This window comes from Mustela nigripes, chromosome 3 (assembly GCF_022355385.1).
Source record: "Mustela nigripes isolate SB6536 chromosome 3, MUSNIG.SB6536, whole genome shotgun sequence".
Taxonomy (NCBI): domain Eukaryota; kingdom Metazoa; phylum Chordata; class Mammalia; order Carnivora; family Mustelidae; genus Mustela; species Mustela nigripes.
This window is the reverse complement of record NC_081559.1, coordinates 46520089-46537829: the sequence shown is the minus strand read 5'-3', so window position 1 is coordinate 46537829 and position 17741 is coordinate 46520089. Positions and strand designations below refer to the sequence as shown.

The window sequence follows — 17741 nt, the reverse complement described above, 5'->3', positions numbered from 1 at the left end:
CTGCGAGGCGGCCTCCGGCATCTCTGACTCGCGGCTCCCCCGGCCCTGCAGTCCCGAGAAGCAGAGTAGACGATACCACCATCTCCCCGGGACTGTCGCGGGGACAGGAAAGGCCCGCCCCGGCCTCCCCGCCAACAGCCAGCCCACACCACCGCCGGCTCGACCGCCCCGGAAGGCGGGGCGTCCGCAGGAAGGGGCGGGGTGACGGGGGCCGCCTTCGCCCCGCCCCTAGGCCGATACCAGCCAGTCTGAGCAAGGCCGGAAAATGGCAGCCAATCCCAACGTGCGATCCTCCCAAGTCAATTCCAGAGCGCGCCACGGACGCGGGCGTATTTCAGCCCGTCCCAGCGCGCGCCGCGGACGGTGGTCCGTATCAGCCAATCGCAGTGCGCGCCGCCGACGCCCGCCAATGGGAGCGCCGAGCGACGCCGGGGACGCGGTGACGACAGGCGGCGGGAAGGCGCGAGCATGGCGGTCCGGCGCGGGGCTCTCATCGTGCTGGAGGGCGTGGACCGCGCCGGCAAGAGCACGCAGAGCCGCAAGCTGGTGGCAGCACTGTGCGCCGCGGGCCACCGCGCCGAGCTGCTCCGCTTCCCGGGTGGGTGTGGCGCCGGCGGGGCCGCTCGGTGTCGGGGCCGCGGGGCGGTGGCTGCAGTCGTGGACGGGCAGGCGGTCCCGGCGCTGGCGGGAATCCGGGCCGCGGCTTCTGGCGTGGCTGTTCCCGTCGGAGCGACTGGAGGGATGGCTTCACCGGCCTTGGACGTGCGCACCGAGACACCGGTGCGGCGGTCTCCCCGCGACGCCTCAGGCGGGCGGATCGGCAGCGGCGCGCGGCGGGGTCGTGGGCCTCCGGCCTTCGCTCCCTTGAGCTCTTCCGTGCGGGCACCTGCACCCCGCGGCCGGCTCTCGGGGACACTCCGAATCCGGGGGGCGCCGCAAAGAAAACCGCAGCCCGCGGCCCGGCCCCAGCCGTGTCCTCACTCAGGTGGGGAGGCCTGCGCTCACTTCGTGGGTCTCTCTCTCTCTCTGTTTAGAAAGATCAACTGATATCGGCCGGCTGCTGAGCTCTTACTTGGAGGAGAAAAGGGAGCTGGAGGACCATTCGGTGCATCTGCTGTTCTCCGCGAACCGCTGGGAGCAAGTGTAAACGCTTAAACGCTTCTGACGCGCAGCCCGCCCCCAGCGCTTTACCTCCTGCTTGACCGCGGCGGGTGAACGCGGCTCTCGACTGGGGGGGCGTGGGCAGTAAGCCCGAGGCCATACCTGGGCGAGCGCGCATCCGTTACCCTGACTCCAACGCTATGTTTGCCAAAGAGCACAAACTCGCACTTCTTCCTCCTGCCTTGCCACCTCTTTGTAATGAACAGACAGACGTTGTTTTGTAGGGTAATTTTAGGGTTATGGAAAAGCTACTGATAAGTACAGTTCTTCCACCCCTGTCCCCTCCCCCTTCTGCCTCTGGTTTCTCATATTATTTGTCTTAGATTAGTGTGTTACATTTGCTACAGTGGATGAACTGATACGGACGCTTTTCTGTAAAGATTTTATTTCTTTGAGAATGAGAGGGTGAGAGGAGGGTGGGGGTGGGGCGCAGAGGGAGACAGACAGGCATGCTCTGTGCTGAACATGAGCCCAATTCCCAGGCCCCTGAGATTAGGAGCTGGCTGGAGTCAGAAACAGCCCCCCAGTGCCGCATGTTGACAACATTATTAACAGAGGTTCAGTTTACCCCACCCCCCCTTTTACTTTACATTTTTCACCTCTTCACTCAGCATTTAATTGTGAGCAAGTGCCTGTGCTGTGTGCTTTTAGATGCTTTTGTTTCCTTTTTTTTTTTTTTAAGATTTTATTTATTTTGACAGAGATCGCAAGTAGGCAGAGAGGCAGGCAGAGAGAGAGGGGAAGCAGGCTCCCCACTGAGCAAAGAGCCCAGTGCGGGGCTTGATCCCAGGACCCTGAGATCATGACCCAAGCCAAAGGGCAGAGGCTTAACCCACTGAGCCACTCTGGCGCCCCACATTTCCATTTATTTTTTGACATAAATAAAGAGGTCCTCCCATACAAACCATCTCATAACTGGCTTTCTGATGCTGCCTGGCTAAGCTATGACTTTCCAGTCAGTCTGGGGTGCTCTCCAGAAAGGCTGTGGGCAGTAGATTCGACCAGATGCTTGTTCGTGGTTTTGCACCATTCGCTCTTACAGTCAAACCTGCACTGCTCTCTTCTGGTTTAGTAGTGTCTGCTTTGGAAAGTACTTCTCACTCCGAAGGAAAAGAGCAAAATGAGATCATTTTTATAGTCCTTAATACATCTGGAATTTATGGGTATAATTGTTCCGATTTTACTTTTGAAGGCTTTATAGAAAAATAAGGCAGTTCTATTAAAAAGTGAAAATGCTAACCTGGCTTCCTAGTGATCCTGCCCCCCCTAGCGTGCCTATGCTCTATCTCTTCTGTCTCAGCTCCCACAGCTACACCTTCGGGTCATTCCAGCCACCGCCATTTGATTGGTTAGATTTGAAAGTCCTTGGTTGACAGGTCAGATGCCAGAGTCACATGTGGCACCACTGCCCACCAGCTGTGTGACCGTGGCCCTGCACAGCTGCTCTGCATCGCAGTTTCCTCATCAGAGTGGCGGTTGTGGTGGTGTCCCATGGCGGTGCCCCCAGCCAGGGTCAAGGAAAGCTGGCCAGGCAGGCCTGGGGATGAGGGCTCAGTCAACCTGGGCTGTTTGGAAGAACTTTTAGAGAAACTGGTGTTTTCCTCCAGCCCTTTAATTGTCCACCTTTCTGCTATGCTTCGTCTTAACTGAGTCAGTTCCTGGTTCCCAAAAATGCTTGTCCTCTGGCATCTTTAAAGTTCAGGAGCACAGAGCGTGTGGCACTCCCCTCGCAGAATGGGGTGGCACCCTCCATTTCCCTCCCTATCCTCTGTTTACCAAAACCCAGTGCTCCTCCAGGAGAGTCGTAAATAGCACTGCCTGCAAGAATTCACTCCTAGAAATGAGCGGTTTCTTTAACCTCCTCAATCTAGCAGTTGATTTTTTAAAGATTTTATTTATTTATTTGATAGACAGAGATCACAAGTAGGCAGAGAGGCAGGAAGAGAGAGAGAGGAGGAAACAGGCTCCCTGCTGAGCAGAGAGGCTGATGTGGGGCTCGATCCCAGGACCCTGAGACCATGACCTGAGCCAAAGGCAGAGGCTTTAACCCACTGAGCCAGCCAGGTGCCCCAGTCTAGCAGTTTTTTGGAATAATTCTAGTCAGCTGGAAGAGTTGTAAGAACAGTGCCAAGAATCCAGACTTCACCTGTTATTCATACTTTGTCACACTTGTGTTATCATTTCCTCACTTTCTAAAAATTTACAGGTCATTTATTTTATGAAATTCATAGTTGGTCTGATGTTTCCTCACAAGTAGAGCTGGATTTGTATTTTTGTCAGGAATACCATGGAAGTGACGTTGGGTCAGTTGTCTAGGACAATGAGCCAGGAGGGATCCAGTGCGGTTTGGCCATCACTGGATTGCTTGTGAAAGGTGTGCTGGCCAGGCTGTTCCACCAAATGACTCCTTCCTGTTACAAGTAGTCAAAAGGGGAGGGACATGTGGGTGGGTCAGTCATTTGAGCATCTACCTTCAGCTCAGGTCATCATCCCAGGGTCCTGGGATCAAGTCCCACATCAGGCTCCCTGTTCTGTGGGGAGCCTGCTTCTCCCTCTGCCTGATGCTCCCCCTGCTTGTGTGTTATCTCTGGCAAATAAATAAAACTTTTTAAAAAAATCAGTATAAGAAAGGGGAGGGAATACTATAAAACTACATAAATATCCCCTTCCTTATCAAACTTTGATTTTGTACTTTATTGTTCATTAATAAACCTGCTTGAGTCCATTGTGATTTCAGATGGTCACTTTTCTAATCCGTCACTTCTGCATGTATTAGTCGGCTTCCTATGTAAGGAAGAGCCTCCCCTGCTCATCCATGCGTCCCATCATCGACATGGGCTCACATGCTCTTTTTTACTTGGTGGGTCACACTATCAGTTGTTTTGATGTTCAGATTATTGCAAATTTGGCCTCTGGAAATCTCTTCATGTTGGCTCCTGTGTCCATTTTTTGAGAACTTTCTGGGAGAACAAGATGTTCAGGTTTCTCTTGTGTTTTCTCCTGCTCCAGCCCAGGAGCCAGCTGCTCCTTTCTGTGTAGTTGCAGAGTACAACATCTGGGCGCTGGGTGCTTGCTGCTAGTGAGCATCCCTGACTCTAGACTCCAGTTGTGGTCGGACCTGCGTGTAAGTTTATCTTCGTCTGTGTCTGTTTCTCTCTCTCTGGTCACTGATACCTGGTGGTCCAGCCCGGTGCCATTCTCTTCCTGGCTCATGGCATCGTCAGTCTATACCCCTCTGTAAAAGCCTACATAGAGGTCACTGCTGGTTTTCACCTCTGTCCTTTTAACAGGAGCACCCTGAGTGCTATGTTCAGAGGTCTCTTTGGGCAGGATTTTCTGCTCTTCACTGTGTGTTCATCTGGGTACAGTTCATTTGACTTTGTATGTGATTTTAGGCGTTTTTTTTCCCCATTTGATTTAATTTTTGAATACATGAAACATTAAATGGTTCTAAAAGTCAGAGTCAAAGAAAAAGGTCACTGCCTTACGCACCCACTTCTGCCCATCCTCTGTGGGTAGCCTATTCCATTCATTTTTTTTAAAAATAAGGATGTTATTTATTTAATCAGCAGAAGATCACATGTAAACACAGAGAGAAGGGGAAGCAGACTCTCTCTCTGCCAAGCAGAGAGCCCGAAGTGGGGCTCAACCCCAGGACCCTGAGATCATGACCTGAGCTGAAGGCAGAGGTTTAACCCACTGAGCCACACAGCTGCCCCCTATTCCATTCTAGTGTTCCCCTATGGAATTATTTTACAGGCGGAGATATATGTGATGTCTTCATTCTCCAGTTTGCCCCGTTCCTCAAAACGTAGCCTGTCACGTGTGGTCCTCTGCTTTCCCAATGACATCAGGAGGTGGTGGTGTCAGCTGATGGACTTAGCCCTTGCTCCTCATACAGGAGAATTGTCCTCTTGGGCATGTGCTGTAGTTATATTTTCTACCAATTTTCTGTTTGTGAGATCAAGTAATTGTTTTTAATAGTTTGCGATTATAGCTAATGCTGTGATGGAAACTGCATTTTATTGCTGGAGGTGTACCTTCTCCCTCCCTACCGTTCTGTGAGCTCCTCAAGGGCATCTCATCTTTCTCTTCCACAAAGTGCAAGTGACACTTCCTACTAACGTCAAGCTCCTTGTTTGCGTGTCCTCCTAAGGTCTTGGGGCAGGGGGATGGGGGTTGAGCTGCCGTCACCTGGTTGAGGACATCCTTGGCCAGCCTGTCCCTCCTCATCCTGGCCCTTCAGACTCTAGGCAGCAAGCATGATCCCATCCTCACTGCATCTGCGCCTTTGCTCTCCTTCCCAGCAGGATCACCCAGCCCCTCTGCATCCCCCCACACTCGCCCCTCCTCATCCTCGCCCAGACAGCCCTCAAGCATGCCTCTGTTCATTCGTCTTCACCAGTTGTGATTGTTCTGTTTTCGTGGACTTATCTTCTCCACATTGGGCTTTGCTGGGAGTACCCCAGTGGCATCTTCTGAAGAGAAGACCCGGAGCTTTTCTGAATACACACGAGGCCGCAAATTGCTGCCCTGTCCTCCCTTCACTGCGCTGGTTTATGTATTGGTGAATTACACTGTCGGCCTGGGAAGCCAGGACCATGGCTCAGAAACGCTCTCTGTTTTTAGGCCTCTGATCAAGAAGAAGTTGGGCCAGGGCATCACCCTCGTCGTTGACAGATATGCATTCTCTGGTGTCGCCTTCACCAGTGCAAAGGAGGTGAGTGCTGCATGGCCCCAGTGGGATGATGCCAGGTGCGGACTCAGGAGCTTGTGGTTCGTTAGGGCCCTTTCCTTTGCCTGGTCCACTTGCTGTGTATCAGTGGGAGGAGCAGATGTTGACGGAACCGTAGCTCATTGGTAATGTCAACGGTGGGTGTCACCATGTCCCTTCCCCACGATGGTCGCTCAGCGGTGCTTCTCTGTTCAGTGTCATGTTTAGAGTGGATGGTGCATGTCGGGCACCTTCTGTGGGTTTTCCTGGCCTCCGCAAGCCAGCCATGGAGCTGTCATTTGGAGTACAGGGGCTACTCTGCCACTGTGGTCTGCAGCTTAGTAGAACTTTTCAGCTACATACCAGCTGAGAAAATGATATCCCACCCAGCACTGTCCCCTGCTGCTCTCTGCCCTGACCCACCAGACACATCACCAGCTCCTTCGTGAACACTTCAGCTCATGTCCCAAAATGACTTCTTACAAATGCAGGTGTTTCATGCTGCCATCATTTGGTCCATGTGTGCAGTGGCCATTCACTTAGAAATGGACTCATCCTGGGTTTCTGCAGTCGAACTGGATCGGAATCCATGTCAGGGCCGTACTGGACGTGTGTCTTAGATCTCTGTGATGATACAGGCTCCCACATTTCCTTTTTAACTTGCATTAAAATCTTTTAAGATTTTATTTTGGAGAGATTACTTGAAGGAGTTCTGGGCTCTCATATCGAGAGACACGGGGCATCTGGCTATCTCGTTTGTGGTAACAAACTGGGTTTGTGATGGTACCTTCACAAGGGGTTGCAAAATGGTGACCTCAATTCTGCCCATCATTCCTCGTGTGCTGGCTGGAATTTTTCTAAAAGGACACTTGCCCTATGGAAGTGTTGGTCAGTGAGATTCCGTCTGGAAGAGGAGGATGGGGCAAGTGACCGCCATGTCCTGGACTGTCTCCCTCGTGTCTTCCTGATGTGCTACTGGGGGTCTGTGGGGGCTGACGGGCTCACTCCTCAGCTGAGTACCTTACTTGAGCCTATAGCTCCCAGCGCAGAGCTGGGTTCTAAACCTAAGTCTTCAGAGCTCTGTGGCTTTGAGACAGGGCCTTCCTGGACATGACCTTTTCCTCTAAAAATGGGGACATATTTTTAGAAGTTGATGGGTTGAATAGGAGCAGGAGGGTGGAGGAGAGGCCTGTGGCACATGCTTGCAGCAGGGCTCCAGCATTCTCTCAAGGGGGCTCATGCCCTTACCCAGCAGAGGTATAGGTACAGGACCCAAACTAGGGGTCGTTCCCCCCATGGGCCCATCTGCTGCCTACCCCAGGCCTCCTGTGTGCGGTGGGCCTCCAGGGTCTGCCACATGGACTGAGCATTCCACCTGGCCAGAAGGCATGGGACTGTGTTGGCATGCCCACCCTTGGACCCAGGCTGTAGGTGCGGATTCCACGGGGCTTTGGGGAATCCTGTCTTTGAATGTATATTCACAAAGTCAATGCAAACGAAGGATTTGTGGGAGAAGGCAAAACCATTTGAGATCTCAGGAATAAAAACCATTCCCATGTAAGAAGGCTCCATTTTTGGTATATCAGCTGGACATTAGCTCATTTCTCCCCTTTTATGAATTTTGAAATCAAGAATTAGACTCCAGGGCGCCTGAGTGGCTCAGTGGGTTAAGCGGCTGCCTTTGGCTCAGGTCATGATCTCAGGGTCCTGGGATCGAGTCCCGCATCGGGCTCTCTGCTCAGCAGGGAGCCTGCTTCCTCCTCTCTCTCTCTCTCTCTCTGCCTGCCTTTCTGCCTATTTATGATCTCTCTCTGTCAAATAAATAAAATCTTTAAAAAAAAAAAAAGAATTAGACTCAATTAAACCTTCTTTCTCTAACTCTTGGGTTCCATGCTGCCAGAATTTCTCCTTGGATTGGTGCAAGCAGCCGGACGTGGGCCTCCCCAAGCCGGACCTGGTGGTGTTCCTTCAGTTAGGGCTGGCGGAGGCTGCGGCGCGGGGAGAGTTCGGCCGTGAACGCTACGAGAACGGGAACTTCCAGGAGCGGGCACTGCGTTGCTTCCACCAGCTGATGGCGGACAAGACTCTGAACTGGAAGGTGAGGGTGTCTTCTGGTGTTGCCCCCAGAACCGGCTGGCTGGAAGCCGCCAACAAGTGGCTCAGGTCCTGCGCCTGAGCGGTGCCATTGGCCAAGGGCTGCTCCACTGGTGGGGCCTCAGCACCCTCTCAGTTTCTGCTCCTTTGTGATTGTGTGAAACAAGGGAGATGGGTACCTGCTGGGTGATTTGGGGAGAATGGGCCAGATAACCCCTCCCAAACAGCAGTTCTGCACAGGCAGCTGTCCTCTGCCAGGTTTTGCCATGCTTGTCACCTAGAACACCGACCTATAAGGCACTCTTCACACTGCCTTCTCTCTTTCACTTGTGAGTCGCACTCTGGCTTGTTGTGTCTACAGGCCCCATAAACCCTGAAAGTTGGGACTGGCTGGTTTGGGGCTCATCCCCCACTGCCTGGGAGTCATTTGCTGTCTCCCTCTCAACCCTATCCTGCCATTTTGGCCCCAGGGCCATTCCTTGTTTCCTTTTGTGGGGATGAGCTGTTGTCTACACTCTTACTCCCAGGCCTGGGCCTCACCCTCAGGCTCATGCCCACCCCCCAACCACACTGTGCTGTCTCCTTGTGCTCAGTGCCCTGCAGCCCTGTTCCCTCCACCTCCGCACCTCACCCAGGGCCTAGCCCCAGTCTCCATCCATGAAGGACCATCAGGTCCTCCCTGAGGAGGGACACCAGGGGTTCCAGATTGGGCCCCTTCCCCATGCCCTCCCTGCACACGCCCATCCCCAGACCCAGTTCATGTGAGCGCACCCTGGTGGCCTGGACACAGCTTTGTCCCTGTGTGGTCAGAGGCAGCCTGGCAACCAGAAAGCTGATACCGAGGGTGGTTGACAGGTCTTACTGGTGAGACAGGCAGCCTTCTTGCTGCTCCGTTGGCCTCGGCTCCTACTTTGGCCATCTTGTCTGGTTGGTGCTTCTCCCGCGACCTGCCTGTCTGCGGCCCTCCCCATTCATCCTCATTGACTTCTGCTTGCTCATTGCCAGGGTGGGGGTTCCTCTCAGGGGGCTTCTTTGTGACACAGTTTGCACACATATTTTTAAAGTATGGCTTTCACCACTAGCTAGAAGTACAGTGTTCCCATGAAACCGCTCATGAGTGAAAATGCCATAAAGCAAAGAAGCAATCACCACTGATTGACATGAAAACCTTTCTGAGTGTTCCCAGAGTTAGAAAATCACCTCTCTTGGGCTTTTCTGGTACTTAGGACACAACTTGCTAACAGACACACAGAGTCAATGGAGATGAAGCTCACAGGCTCCCAGACACAGAGCCGAGCTCTTGCGGCCAGACATCGAGCTGCCAAGAGAGATTCCCAAGGAGCACACAGGCGCCTTCTGCTGCTCTGGGTGCCTGGGACAGCTCCCTGCAGTGCTGACACTGAATGAACTTTTTGCTTTTCACCTTTTTTTGTAAAAGCAAAAACACTTTCTGGATCTTTTTCTGTTAGCAAAAATAGGTACTAACCTAAATCCTTCACGAAAGCAAAGTGGTGTACTGCGAGCTTTCACAAAGCAGAGGATGCCTGTGTATCCACAGGCTCTCCATCTCTCATGAGCTCACATCAGTGGTGAGCCCGTGCACTTGTCTAATGGTCGAAAAGGGCATTTCTTTCCGCACATGGAAGCTTCAATCCCATTTTTGTACTGTATAATTTTATCATATAAGAAATTACAAAGTTCTGTTCCATTTCTGTTTTTCCTTTGCCAATCGGTTCTATGTGGTTTAGGCAATTCTTAATTTATAACACATTTCAAACCCTGTAAGGAACAAGACAAGAAGGTATGAAATCTGGAGTGGGAGTGGGGAAAGAAACAGGAGACCATCTCTTTCCAACCAGTGCTGGCTCTCTCCACCCTGAACCTCCCAGGTTTTCATCTCATGTCACTTCTTCAACTTAAGAACATCTTTAAACATTTCCTGTATGCTGGATCTCCTAGGATAGAACTCTCAGCTTTTGTTTGTCTGAAAATTAACTTTTTTAACATTCTTTGAATTAAACAATAACAACAACAACAACAAAAACCACCTTAAAACTTCCAAGTACAATACAAAAAATTCTTCCTGGGACCATTTGAGAACAAATTAGTCTCTGGTGCCCCTTCTCTGGTGCCCCTTCCCTGCTGTGTACTATCAAAACTGGGACATTACTGTGCATCCCTTGCTACCCGCAGGTCCCCAGGCCCCATTCAGGCTCCCCCACTGGTCCCACTAGTGTCCTTTTTTTTTTTTAAAGATTTTTTTAATTTATTTGACAGAAAGAGATCACAAGCGGGGGGGCGGGGGGGGCAGGAAGCAGGCTCCCTGCCAAGCAGAGAGCCCGATGTGGGACTCGATCCCAGGACCCTGGGATCATGACCCGAGCCGAAGGCAGAGGCCTAACCCACTGAGCCACCCAGGCGCCCCCCTACTAGTGTCCTTTTTAACAAATGACTCAGTGTACAGTTCCTTCTCTATTCTCCAGCTTGTGTGACTTTCATGACATTGACACTTTTGAAGTTCACGGGGGTGATTTGTGAGTGTCCAGTGGACTCTGTTTTTTCCCTGTGGTGGGATCCAGGCTGTGTGTCTTTGCTGGTGGCCTGGGTGGGGCACTGGATTCTCACTGCATCCTGCCATGTGTGTAGGATTCCCTTTTGTTCCACTTTTGATGATGTTCACTTTCTGGGGTATTTATTTTTATTCGCATGTCGCTGACACACACTTAGACGAACGTTGGTGTGCAGCCAAGTGACTAGACAGGCTTGTACGTTACTCGGGGCTCACCACACAGGTGGCTGCACCTATCAGTACACAGCACCATCACAGGATCCCTGACCATAGTCCCTGTGCGGTGCCTCTCATCTGTCTGTCCCCACCCCCTCCCCCAAGGGGGCAGCTGTGCGTCCTCTGCGCTTATGGCTTAGCTTCTGTGTGCGATTATTCACTTATATGAGACTCCACATATAAGCGAAATCCTACAGTATCTGTCCTTCTTCGTGTGATTCATTTCACAGAGGATGATACCATCTAGGGCCACCCATGTTGTTGCCGATGGCAAGAGCTCAACCTTTTGTATGGCCGAGTGACATCCCCTTTTACCACCTTGCAAGTGGTACTTGCAAGGCTTCTCCACAGGGACATGGACTCTATCTCCCTCTATAAATAAGAAGCAGTTTGTGATGAGATTCTTAAAAACCATGTAAAAATCTCACAGCTCATCGGATTTTCAGTTTACCTGTACATTCATATCTGTACAGATTCGTGTTTTGTTTCTGTTTTGACTCCCTGCCGTCTATGCTGTGCCCCACCCAGCAGCTCTGTTACCTTCTCGTGGGTCCCCTGCACATTGGAACACTGACTGCCCCCCAGCACATTAATACTTTCGGGGTTCATCCTGTCTGCTTCCAGCCCCGCTCTGGGTTTGGCTGCTTCCCCGGGTTTCCATGCTTCCATTTTGAGAGGAAAGCTATCCTAAATCTGGGTCCAGGGGCTTGTTGGCACGGTGCTGTTTCTGCCCCTGGGCCCTCAGAGGACTAGAAATGTGGTTTAGATGTGATTGCCTGCGTTAGAGTTTATATGTAATGTGCGCGTTTATCTGTAATGTGTGCATAGTACGCCCGTGTGCAGTGTGTGTGTGCACGTAGTATGCCTGTGTACGAGGTCACATGCAGAGTGTGTGTGCACACACATGTATTACACCCATGTGTGAGGTTCAACCTAGTTCATGGTTTGCAGTAAGCAGTCCCAAGAGCCTTCAGGCGGCTGTCACTGCGTGGGGTCTCAGGCTGGGCAGATCATTGCGAGCTGTGCAGTCAGACCTCCCAGATGGTCATACATGCCTCTGAGTGAGTCCATAATCACCGCAGCTTCTGCAGAATTGCCTGCCCCAGAGGCCCCATCAGGACCGAGCCTGGACCAACAGTGAGACGGGGCACCCCACCCTGAGCACACAGAAGATTCTGTCCAGCTTGGTCATCCTTGCTTCAGGCAGAGAGTGGTTTCTCAGGTGGCTGGGTCATGAAGTGACCAGAGGTCCTCATGCTTTCATCGAGGGGGAGAGCAGCCAGCTGGGTCAGGATGGAATCCTCTTCCCCAGAAGGAGAGGAGTCAAACCCAGGGTTAGCTTCTAAAGTGCAGAACTTTCTTCAGCTCTGAGCAGCATCCGGGCATGGCCTCAGAGGGGCAGACTCTCCCAGCCTCCTTTGCAGAAACCAAAGCCCTACCAAACAGGATGGGGTGGGTGCTGATGTGCAGGTGCCCCACTGACCTGCCTGCTGGCATGAGCTGGGGGAGGGAGAGGGTCTGATCAGTGGCAAGATGGGGTGTTTCTCCTGTATCTAAGCCGCAGCAGGAGTGTGGGTCAGCTTCATCCCAAGGACATAGGCCAAGTTCCCCCTCCCCTGAGAAGGGCAAAGGTCAGACAAAGGTGTAGGATGAAGAACCCCAGAGGTGTACTGTGCCCCTCTAGAACCCAGCCCTGTCTGAAATCCCTACACACTGAAAGTAGTGAAGAGCATTAACCATTCTCTTTTTCTCCTGCCTCCCCCGTGGGGGACAGATGGTCGACGCCTCCAAAAGCATTGAAGATGTCCACAAGGAAATCCACGCCCTCTCTGTGGACACCATCCAGGCCGTCACAGAGAGGCCACTAGGCGAGCTATGGAAGTAGCCATGCAGCACTCCGTCTTTTGGTCCTGTGAGGCCGAGCTGGGGGGGATGGTGGACTCCCAGACGACGTGCTCATGGTGCACAGAGCAGAGACAAGTCAGCAGGCACACTGGAGGTGCCGCTGGCAGTGCTGCAAGCTTCCTCTGTCCTCCTATCCTCTCAAGCACCAGTAAATGACTGCTTTCTTACGGGAGTCTCATGACCACATGTAGGCAGTTCCAGTGAGATGGTCATCACCTGAAATTCTGAATTTCTTAGAGGCACCAATAAAAACTCATCTGAAAAAGCACCGTGGAAGCTCCCGCCTTCCTTAGCAGCCAAGGGCTTGCCGGAGAGCCCTTCCTAGCAGGCACAATCCCGAGTTGGGCCCAGCCAGGCTGCATCCCAGGGGCATGGTGGCCTGTCCCACCTCAGTGCTACAGACACAGGTGTGGTGGTGGTGTTTCCACTCTCTCCCACTGAAGCTACCCTGACTGGTGTGGCCTTTTGGAGGACCAGAGCACAGAGCAGTGCAGACTGCTGAATGGAGGGCAGGCAGGGATCCCCCACCTGGAGGGCAGTAGCTTTCTCCTGTGGCTCGGATGTGCTCTCTGTGTGGGGCCTGGGCAGAGCCTGCATGTGGCCAGCATCTGTGCTTGTTGGGGTTCCTGGTCTGGTCACTAGGCATCTGGCCCTCAGTCCTGGTCCTTAGGTGGCACCTCAGAACGGGGCAAAGAACATAATAGGTGAGCATGCCTGATGGCTGTGCAGCCTTGAGTGAGGCCATGAGGGGACAGTCGTGGAGTCAGAGTCCCATGTCCTGTGCTCACAGAGGGGACTGCTGTAGTTTGGTGGGGCCCTGCTGATGGCCAGGTGTTAACCGCAGGTGTCCGCCCAGAGTGGGCAGCACATGTGAGGTCAGAGCCGGAGGACCCACCGCAGAGACAGACACCATAAGGACCGCACATGGGGTCCAACTCGGGCCCTGTATCACCCACAGGGCTGGTCTGGCAGCACTGTCTGTAGCCGGCTTTGTGCTGCTTCCCACAACCAAGGCTCTGTGAGGAAAATGCATGTCAGCCCAATCTTTCTAAGACCCCGAACTTATGCCTCTTGCACCCTCATCAGGGCCATGGGTGGGGGTGGGGGGGTTGGGCGCTGAGCAAGCCAGGGTGCCCAGCACAGACCAGGACACAGGCAGAGCAGTCTGCTCAGCTGGAGCTGTGGATGCAGGATACAGGTGGGGTCAGAGGTGGAAGGAACTCAGGAGGAGCAGCCAGAGCAGAGGGGGTCCCGTAGGTGGTGGGTGGTACAACCAGGCTGGAGGCAAAAACAGTCCAACAGACTTAAGCTTTCTTCAGGGAATGCAGCATGTGTCTTGAAGTATCTGGCCACAACAGGGGCAGGGGGTGGGTGGGGCAGGCATATGGTATGTGACATGGTCCAGAGCCCCCAGCTCCGATGGCTTTTGCACTGGAGTGGGTCAAGTAATGGCCCCCAAAGATGGACATGTGGTCCTACTGGAGCCTGGGAACAGCAGCCACACAGGGAGGTGGAGAGACCCTCCTACCTTGTCTGGGAAGGCCCAAGAGACAGTCACAGGGGTCTCCTGCAGGGAGGCAGGAGTCCCAGTCAGGGGACATTGGCGGCCACAGGACAGGTCAGAGGGCACACCTTTGGGATGCTTAAGGTGGAACCTGGGCAGCTTCCAGGAGGGGGGAAAGGAGGGCAAACTTTTTGCCCTAGAGCCTCCAGCATAAATCAGCCCTGCAGAGATCTTAAGACCACTGGCCTCTGGGATCCTGACAGGAAAGCTGTAGCTCAAAGCAGCTGCATAGGGAGGATGGTCCAGCACGAGAAGCTCCTATGGGTGTTTCCCAGAGACCACGACGCAGGTGGACCTCTTCACCTGGGAAGCAACCAGTGCTTCCCACCAGTGTCTGCCTTGGGCCCCTCACAGCCCCCTCTAGATCGTCCCACCATGGGCCTTGCCCATGTCCTTTGTGACTCACAGCCAGCACTCAGCCCACCTGGAGGGATGCTGCTTTTACAAACCAAAATAAAGCTAGCTGCACTGGGGACACTTTCTACAAAGCCTCTTGTTAAAGGAGATCCTGTGTGTTCTAAAAGCAAGTTCCCTTGTGTTCATTTTGGGGACTGCGAGGCCGAGTTACAGCATCACCGCTCACAGGCTGGGTGGGAGGTGGGATGGGTCTGGGGCCATGAGCAGGCCATAGCCCCACCAGATCCCTCCCTGGAGCCCTCCGGTGGCATCAGGAGCCTAGGCCACTTTCCTGCTTTAACCACATCCACATAGAACTTGAGAAAAAAATCAAGACACAGACAACGAAGTGTTTTCTACTGAAACTGTTATTATTTGCCATTAAGAACTGCAAACTACACTACTAAGAATGAACAACATTCTCTTCAGTAAGCCTTTTTCAAAACACGAAACAAAGCTCTCCGTGGGTCAGGCCATCGCCTGCGTCCCTGGTTCGTACCAGCAGCAGCGGCGGCCGCGACATCTCCTGGTACCCAGCCCGCAGCAGCACGTGTTCGTCAGAGAAATGCAGTGCTGGAGGAGTGGAAACCAGCCAACCTTCCCTGCTCCCCCAACTCTACCTCACTGGCGGGGCGCAAGAAACAGGAAAAACAAAACAGAGAAAGTCGCTTATGTGGGCAGCACGAGGGCCGGCAGGACGAGCAGGCTCAGGGCAGCCATGAGTTCAGGCCCTGCCCTCCCAAGGCAGGGCTTGGAGGAGGCTGTGTGTGGAGGCGCTCTGGAACAGCCCATCGCCTCTGCCGAGCCCCCCACAGCCCATTTACACTTCTGGTGGGACAGAAGCCAGGCTTCCAAGATGGACGGCAAACCCAAATGGAAGTGGTATAGCCTGGGCCCAGAGGACTTGGACTAAAGGCTGCAGGTGCTGAGGTTAGTGCTGAGAAGGATCTGGAAATGTCTCTGACTGGTACACAAGAGGGATGGGGCGCCAGGCTCACATCGTAAAGCTATGAGCTTTACCTTCTGGCCCTAAACCACCCAAAGCCTTGGTGAGTAGGAGGAAGGCCCTGGATGGCAGCAGGCTGCACACCCCGCCCCCGCCAGGGCCCCAGAGCAGCTCCTCCCCACACCCAACCCCGACCCAGAGGAAGCTGGCGCGACAAGCAAGCAGCAGCACGCGGGGCGTCTGGGATGCCCGGACCCGCAAAGGCGACATGAGAAAGATGCAGCCTACTTGGACTTTACCTGCAGCTCCGGGAAAGCAGGCACATCCCCGTCCTAGTGAGTCCCAAGCATGGGGACATCTTTGGGTTTCCACCATGTGCCACCACTTTACTAGTTTGCTCCCCAGAGGAAGGAGAAACCCTGCTGCACTACTTCAGCCCGATCTCCCACTGAGGTAGCCCTTGAGAAGCATGCCAGGCAGGTGGTGCGGAGGGCAGGGGCCTTGGAGGGCAGGGCTGGACCAAGTCCGCAGGCACCATTCGTGCATGCCCGCCCTGCAGCTCTCCAGAGCCTGACTTGGGACGTGCCCCACAGAAATTCATGTCCTTGGAACTTCAAACAGGACTTTAATTCCAAAGCAAACCCAGAACCGAGTGCCCAGGAGGAAGCAGGGCAGAGGCAGCAGGCGAACACAGGGTGGGCCGTGTCGCAGGGAGAGCTCTCAGGTGCGAACGGCTCAGCTCTCTGGAGCGCCTGCCCGGCTGCACGGGCCTTCCCACGGGCGGCGCCTCATCTGTGCCAGGGAGCCTGGTGAGCCCTCCGGGCCTGCACAGTCCCCAGGCTCGCGGGAAGGCCCCCGGGACAGGGCAGTCCTCCATCCGCGGGCGGAGGCAGCATGGGGCGCGGGCATTCAGCGGACGGGCAGGCTGGATGGATGAAACACGGCGGCGCCAAGCGCCCCGAGGCAGGGCCGGGCTCTGGAAGGGGCCCCCAGGAAGGGCCAGTGGAGACTGTTCCCCAACTCCAGGATTTTCAAAGAGACAAGATTTCAAAGTCTTCATCTTCTGAATCAAAGAATCTTTCCAGTCGCTCTACATCAGAAGAATCTAGAAGAAACAAGACAATACCTCATTAAACGCCTGGCATGGGGTCTCTGGTTGGCGGGGACGAGGAGACACACTACCCACACCCTGCATGTGGCCTGCTCGCCCTTGATGCAACAGGAGAAAAGGGGACATCAGGACCACCCTGCTGAGGCACTGGCCCTCCTGGGTCGTGGGGCTCCGTAGGCCAGGAGCTTCAGCTGGCGAGGGGAGGGCAGGAAAGAGAATCCCACAGGCACTTCTGAAACAGAACACGCTTCTCGGCAGAGCACAGAGGGAAGGGGCAGTGGCTGGGAGAGCAGGGCTTCCTGTCCCAAGAGGAGTAGCACCCCGTGTACCATCTGGGGACTGATGGGACATCTGTCCTGAGTATCCAATGAGACCCCCTGACTCCCTGTAGGTTCCTGCCAGACAGCGGGCTCCATCACCACCCTCCATGATCTCCTCGGAGGAGGAGGCCCCGTCACCATCACAGAGACAGATGGCTGCCTGAACGGGATGTGTGCATGGCTTGCCTGCTGAGTCCCGGTTCTGTGTGTGCCACAAGTCGCTTCGCTTTAGGGAAACTGAGGGCCTGAGTGAGGGAGGAGGCCCTGGGCCTAGAGCTACTGAGCAGCAGGACACGGAGTCCACCTGTGGCCTGCCATTGCAGGGCTGGCACCCATCCTGGACCTCGTAGAGACACTGGACCGTCGCGGAGAGCCTGGCATGTTCCGGCTCACAGGGACCCAAGGGGCCACATGAGGAGCACACCCAGCTCCACGCCCCAGGGGCCGGCTTATCGCACATGTGATGAAGGACAGGGCAGCAGAGTGCCCTGCTGCCACTTGGGGCCCCGGCTATCCAGCAGCACCCTGTCCCACATATACACCACCAAAGGCTTACATCCTGGACTCATACAAATCTTAAAAGTCAAAAGCAACTGGAACAGGACCTGGGCGAAGCAAAGAGGACAGAACACTGCACAAACCATACCACTCCCAGGGACGCCTGGGTGGCTCAGTTGGTTAAGCAGCTGCCTTCGGCTCAGGTCATGATCCCAGCGTCCTGGGATCGAGTCCCACATCGGGCTCC

General features: G+C 54.1%; 2 protein-coding genes across 2 annotated transcripts in view; one reads left to right on the top strand and one right to left on the bottom strand.

The window, feature by feature from the left end:
* Nucleotides 1-425: 425 nt before the first annotated feature.
* DTYMK (deoxythymidylate kinase) lies at nt 426-12927 on the top strand. Its single transcript, XM_059393942.1, has 5 exons — nt 426-598; nt 1035-1143; nt 5791-5881; nt 7776-7973; nt 12529-12927. The coding sequence occupies exons 1-5, from the start codon at nt 469-471 to the stop codon at nt 12637-12639; spliced, it is 639 nt and encodes a 212-aa protein (XP_059249925.1). The 5' UTR covers nt 426-468; the 3' UTR covers nt 12640-12927.
* Nucleotides 12928-14966: 2039 nt separating this feature from the next.
* The window catches only part of ATG4B (autophagy related 4B cysteine peptidase), a 24305-nt gene continuing 21530 nt past the window's right edge, over nt 14967-17741 (bottom strand). The window contains 1 exon segment of the mRNA XM_059393939.1: nt 14967-16670. Within this exon segment, the coding sequence (XP_059249922.1) occupies nt 16597-16670 (74 nt within the window). The 3' untranslated portion in view covers nt 14967-16596.

Coding starts and splice junctions, on each gene's coding strand:
- DTYMK (XM_059393942.1), top strand. CDS start 469: ATGGCGGTCCGGCGCGGGGCTCTCATCGTGCTGGAGGGCGTGGACCGC. Junction 599..1,034: donor CGAGCTGCTCCGCTTCCCGG/GTGGGTGTGGCG, acceptor CTCTCTGTTTAG/AAAGATCAACTGATATCGGC. Junction 1,144..5,790: donor GCGAACCGCTGGGAGCAAGT/GTAAACGCTTAA, acceptor CTCTGTTTTTAG/GCCTCTGATCAAGAAGAAGT.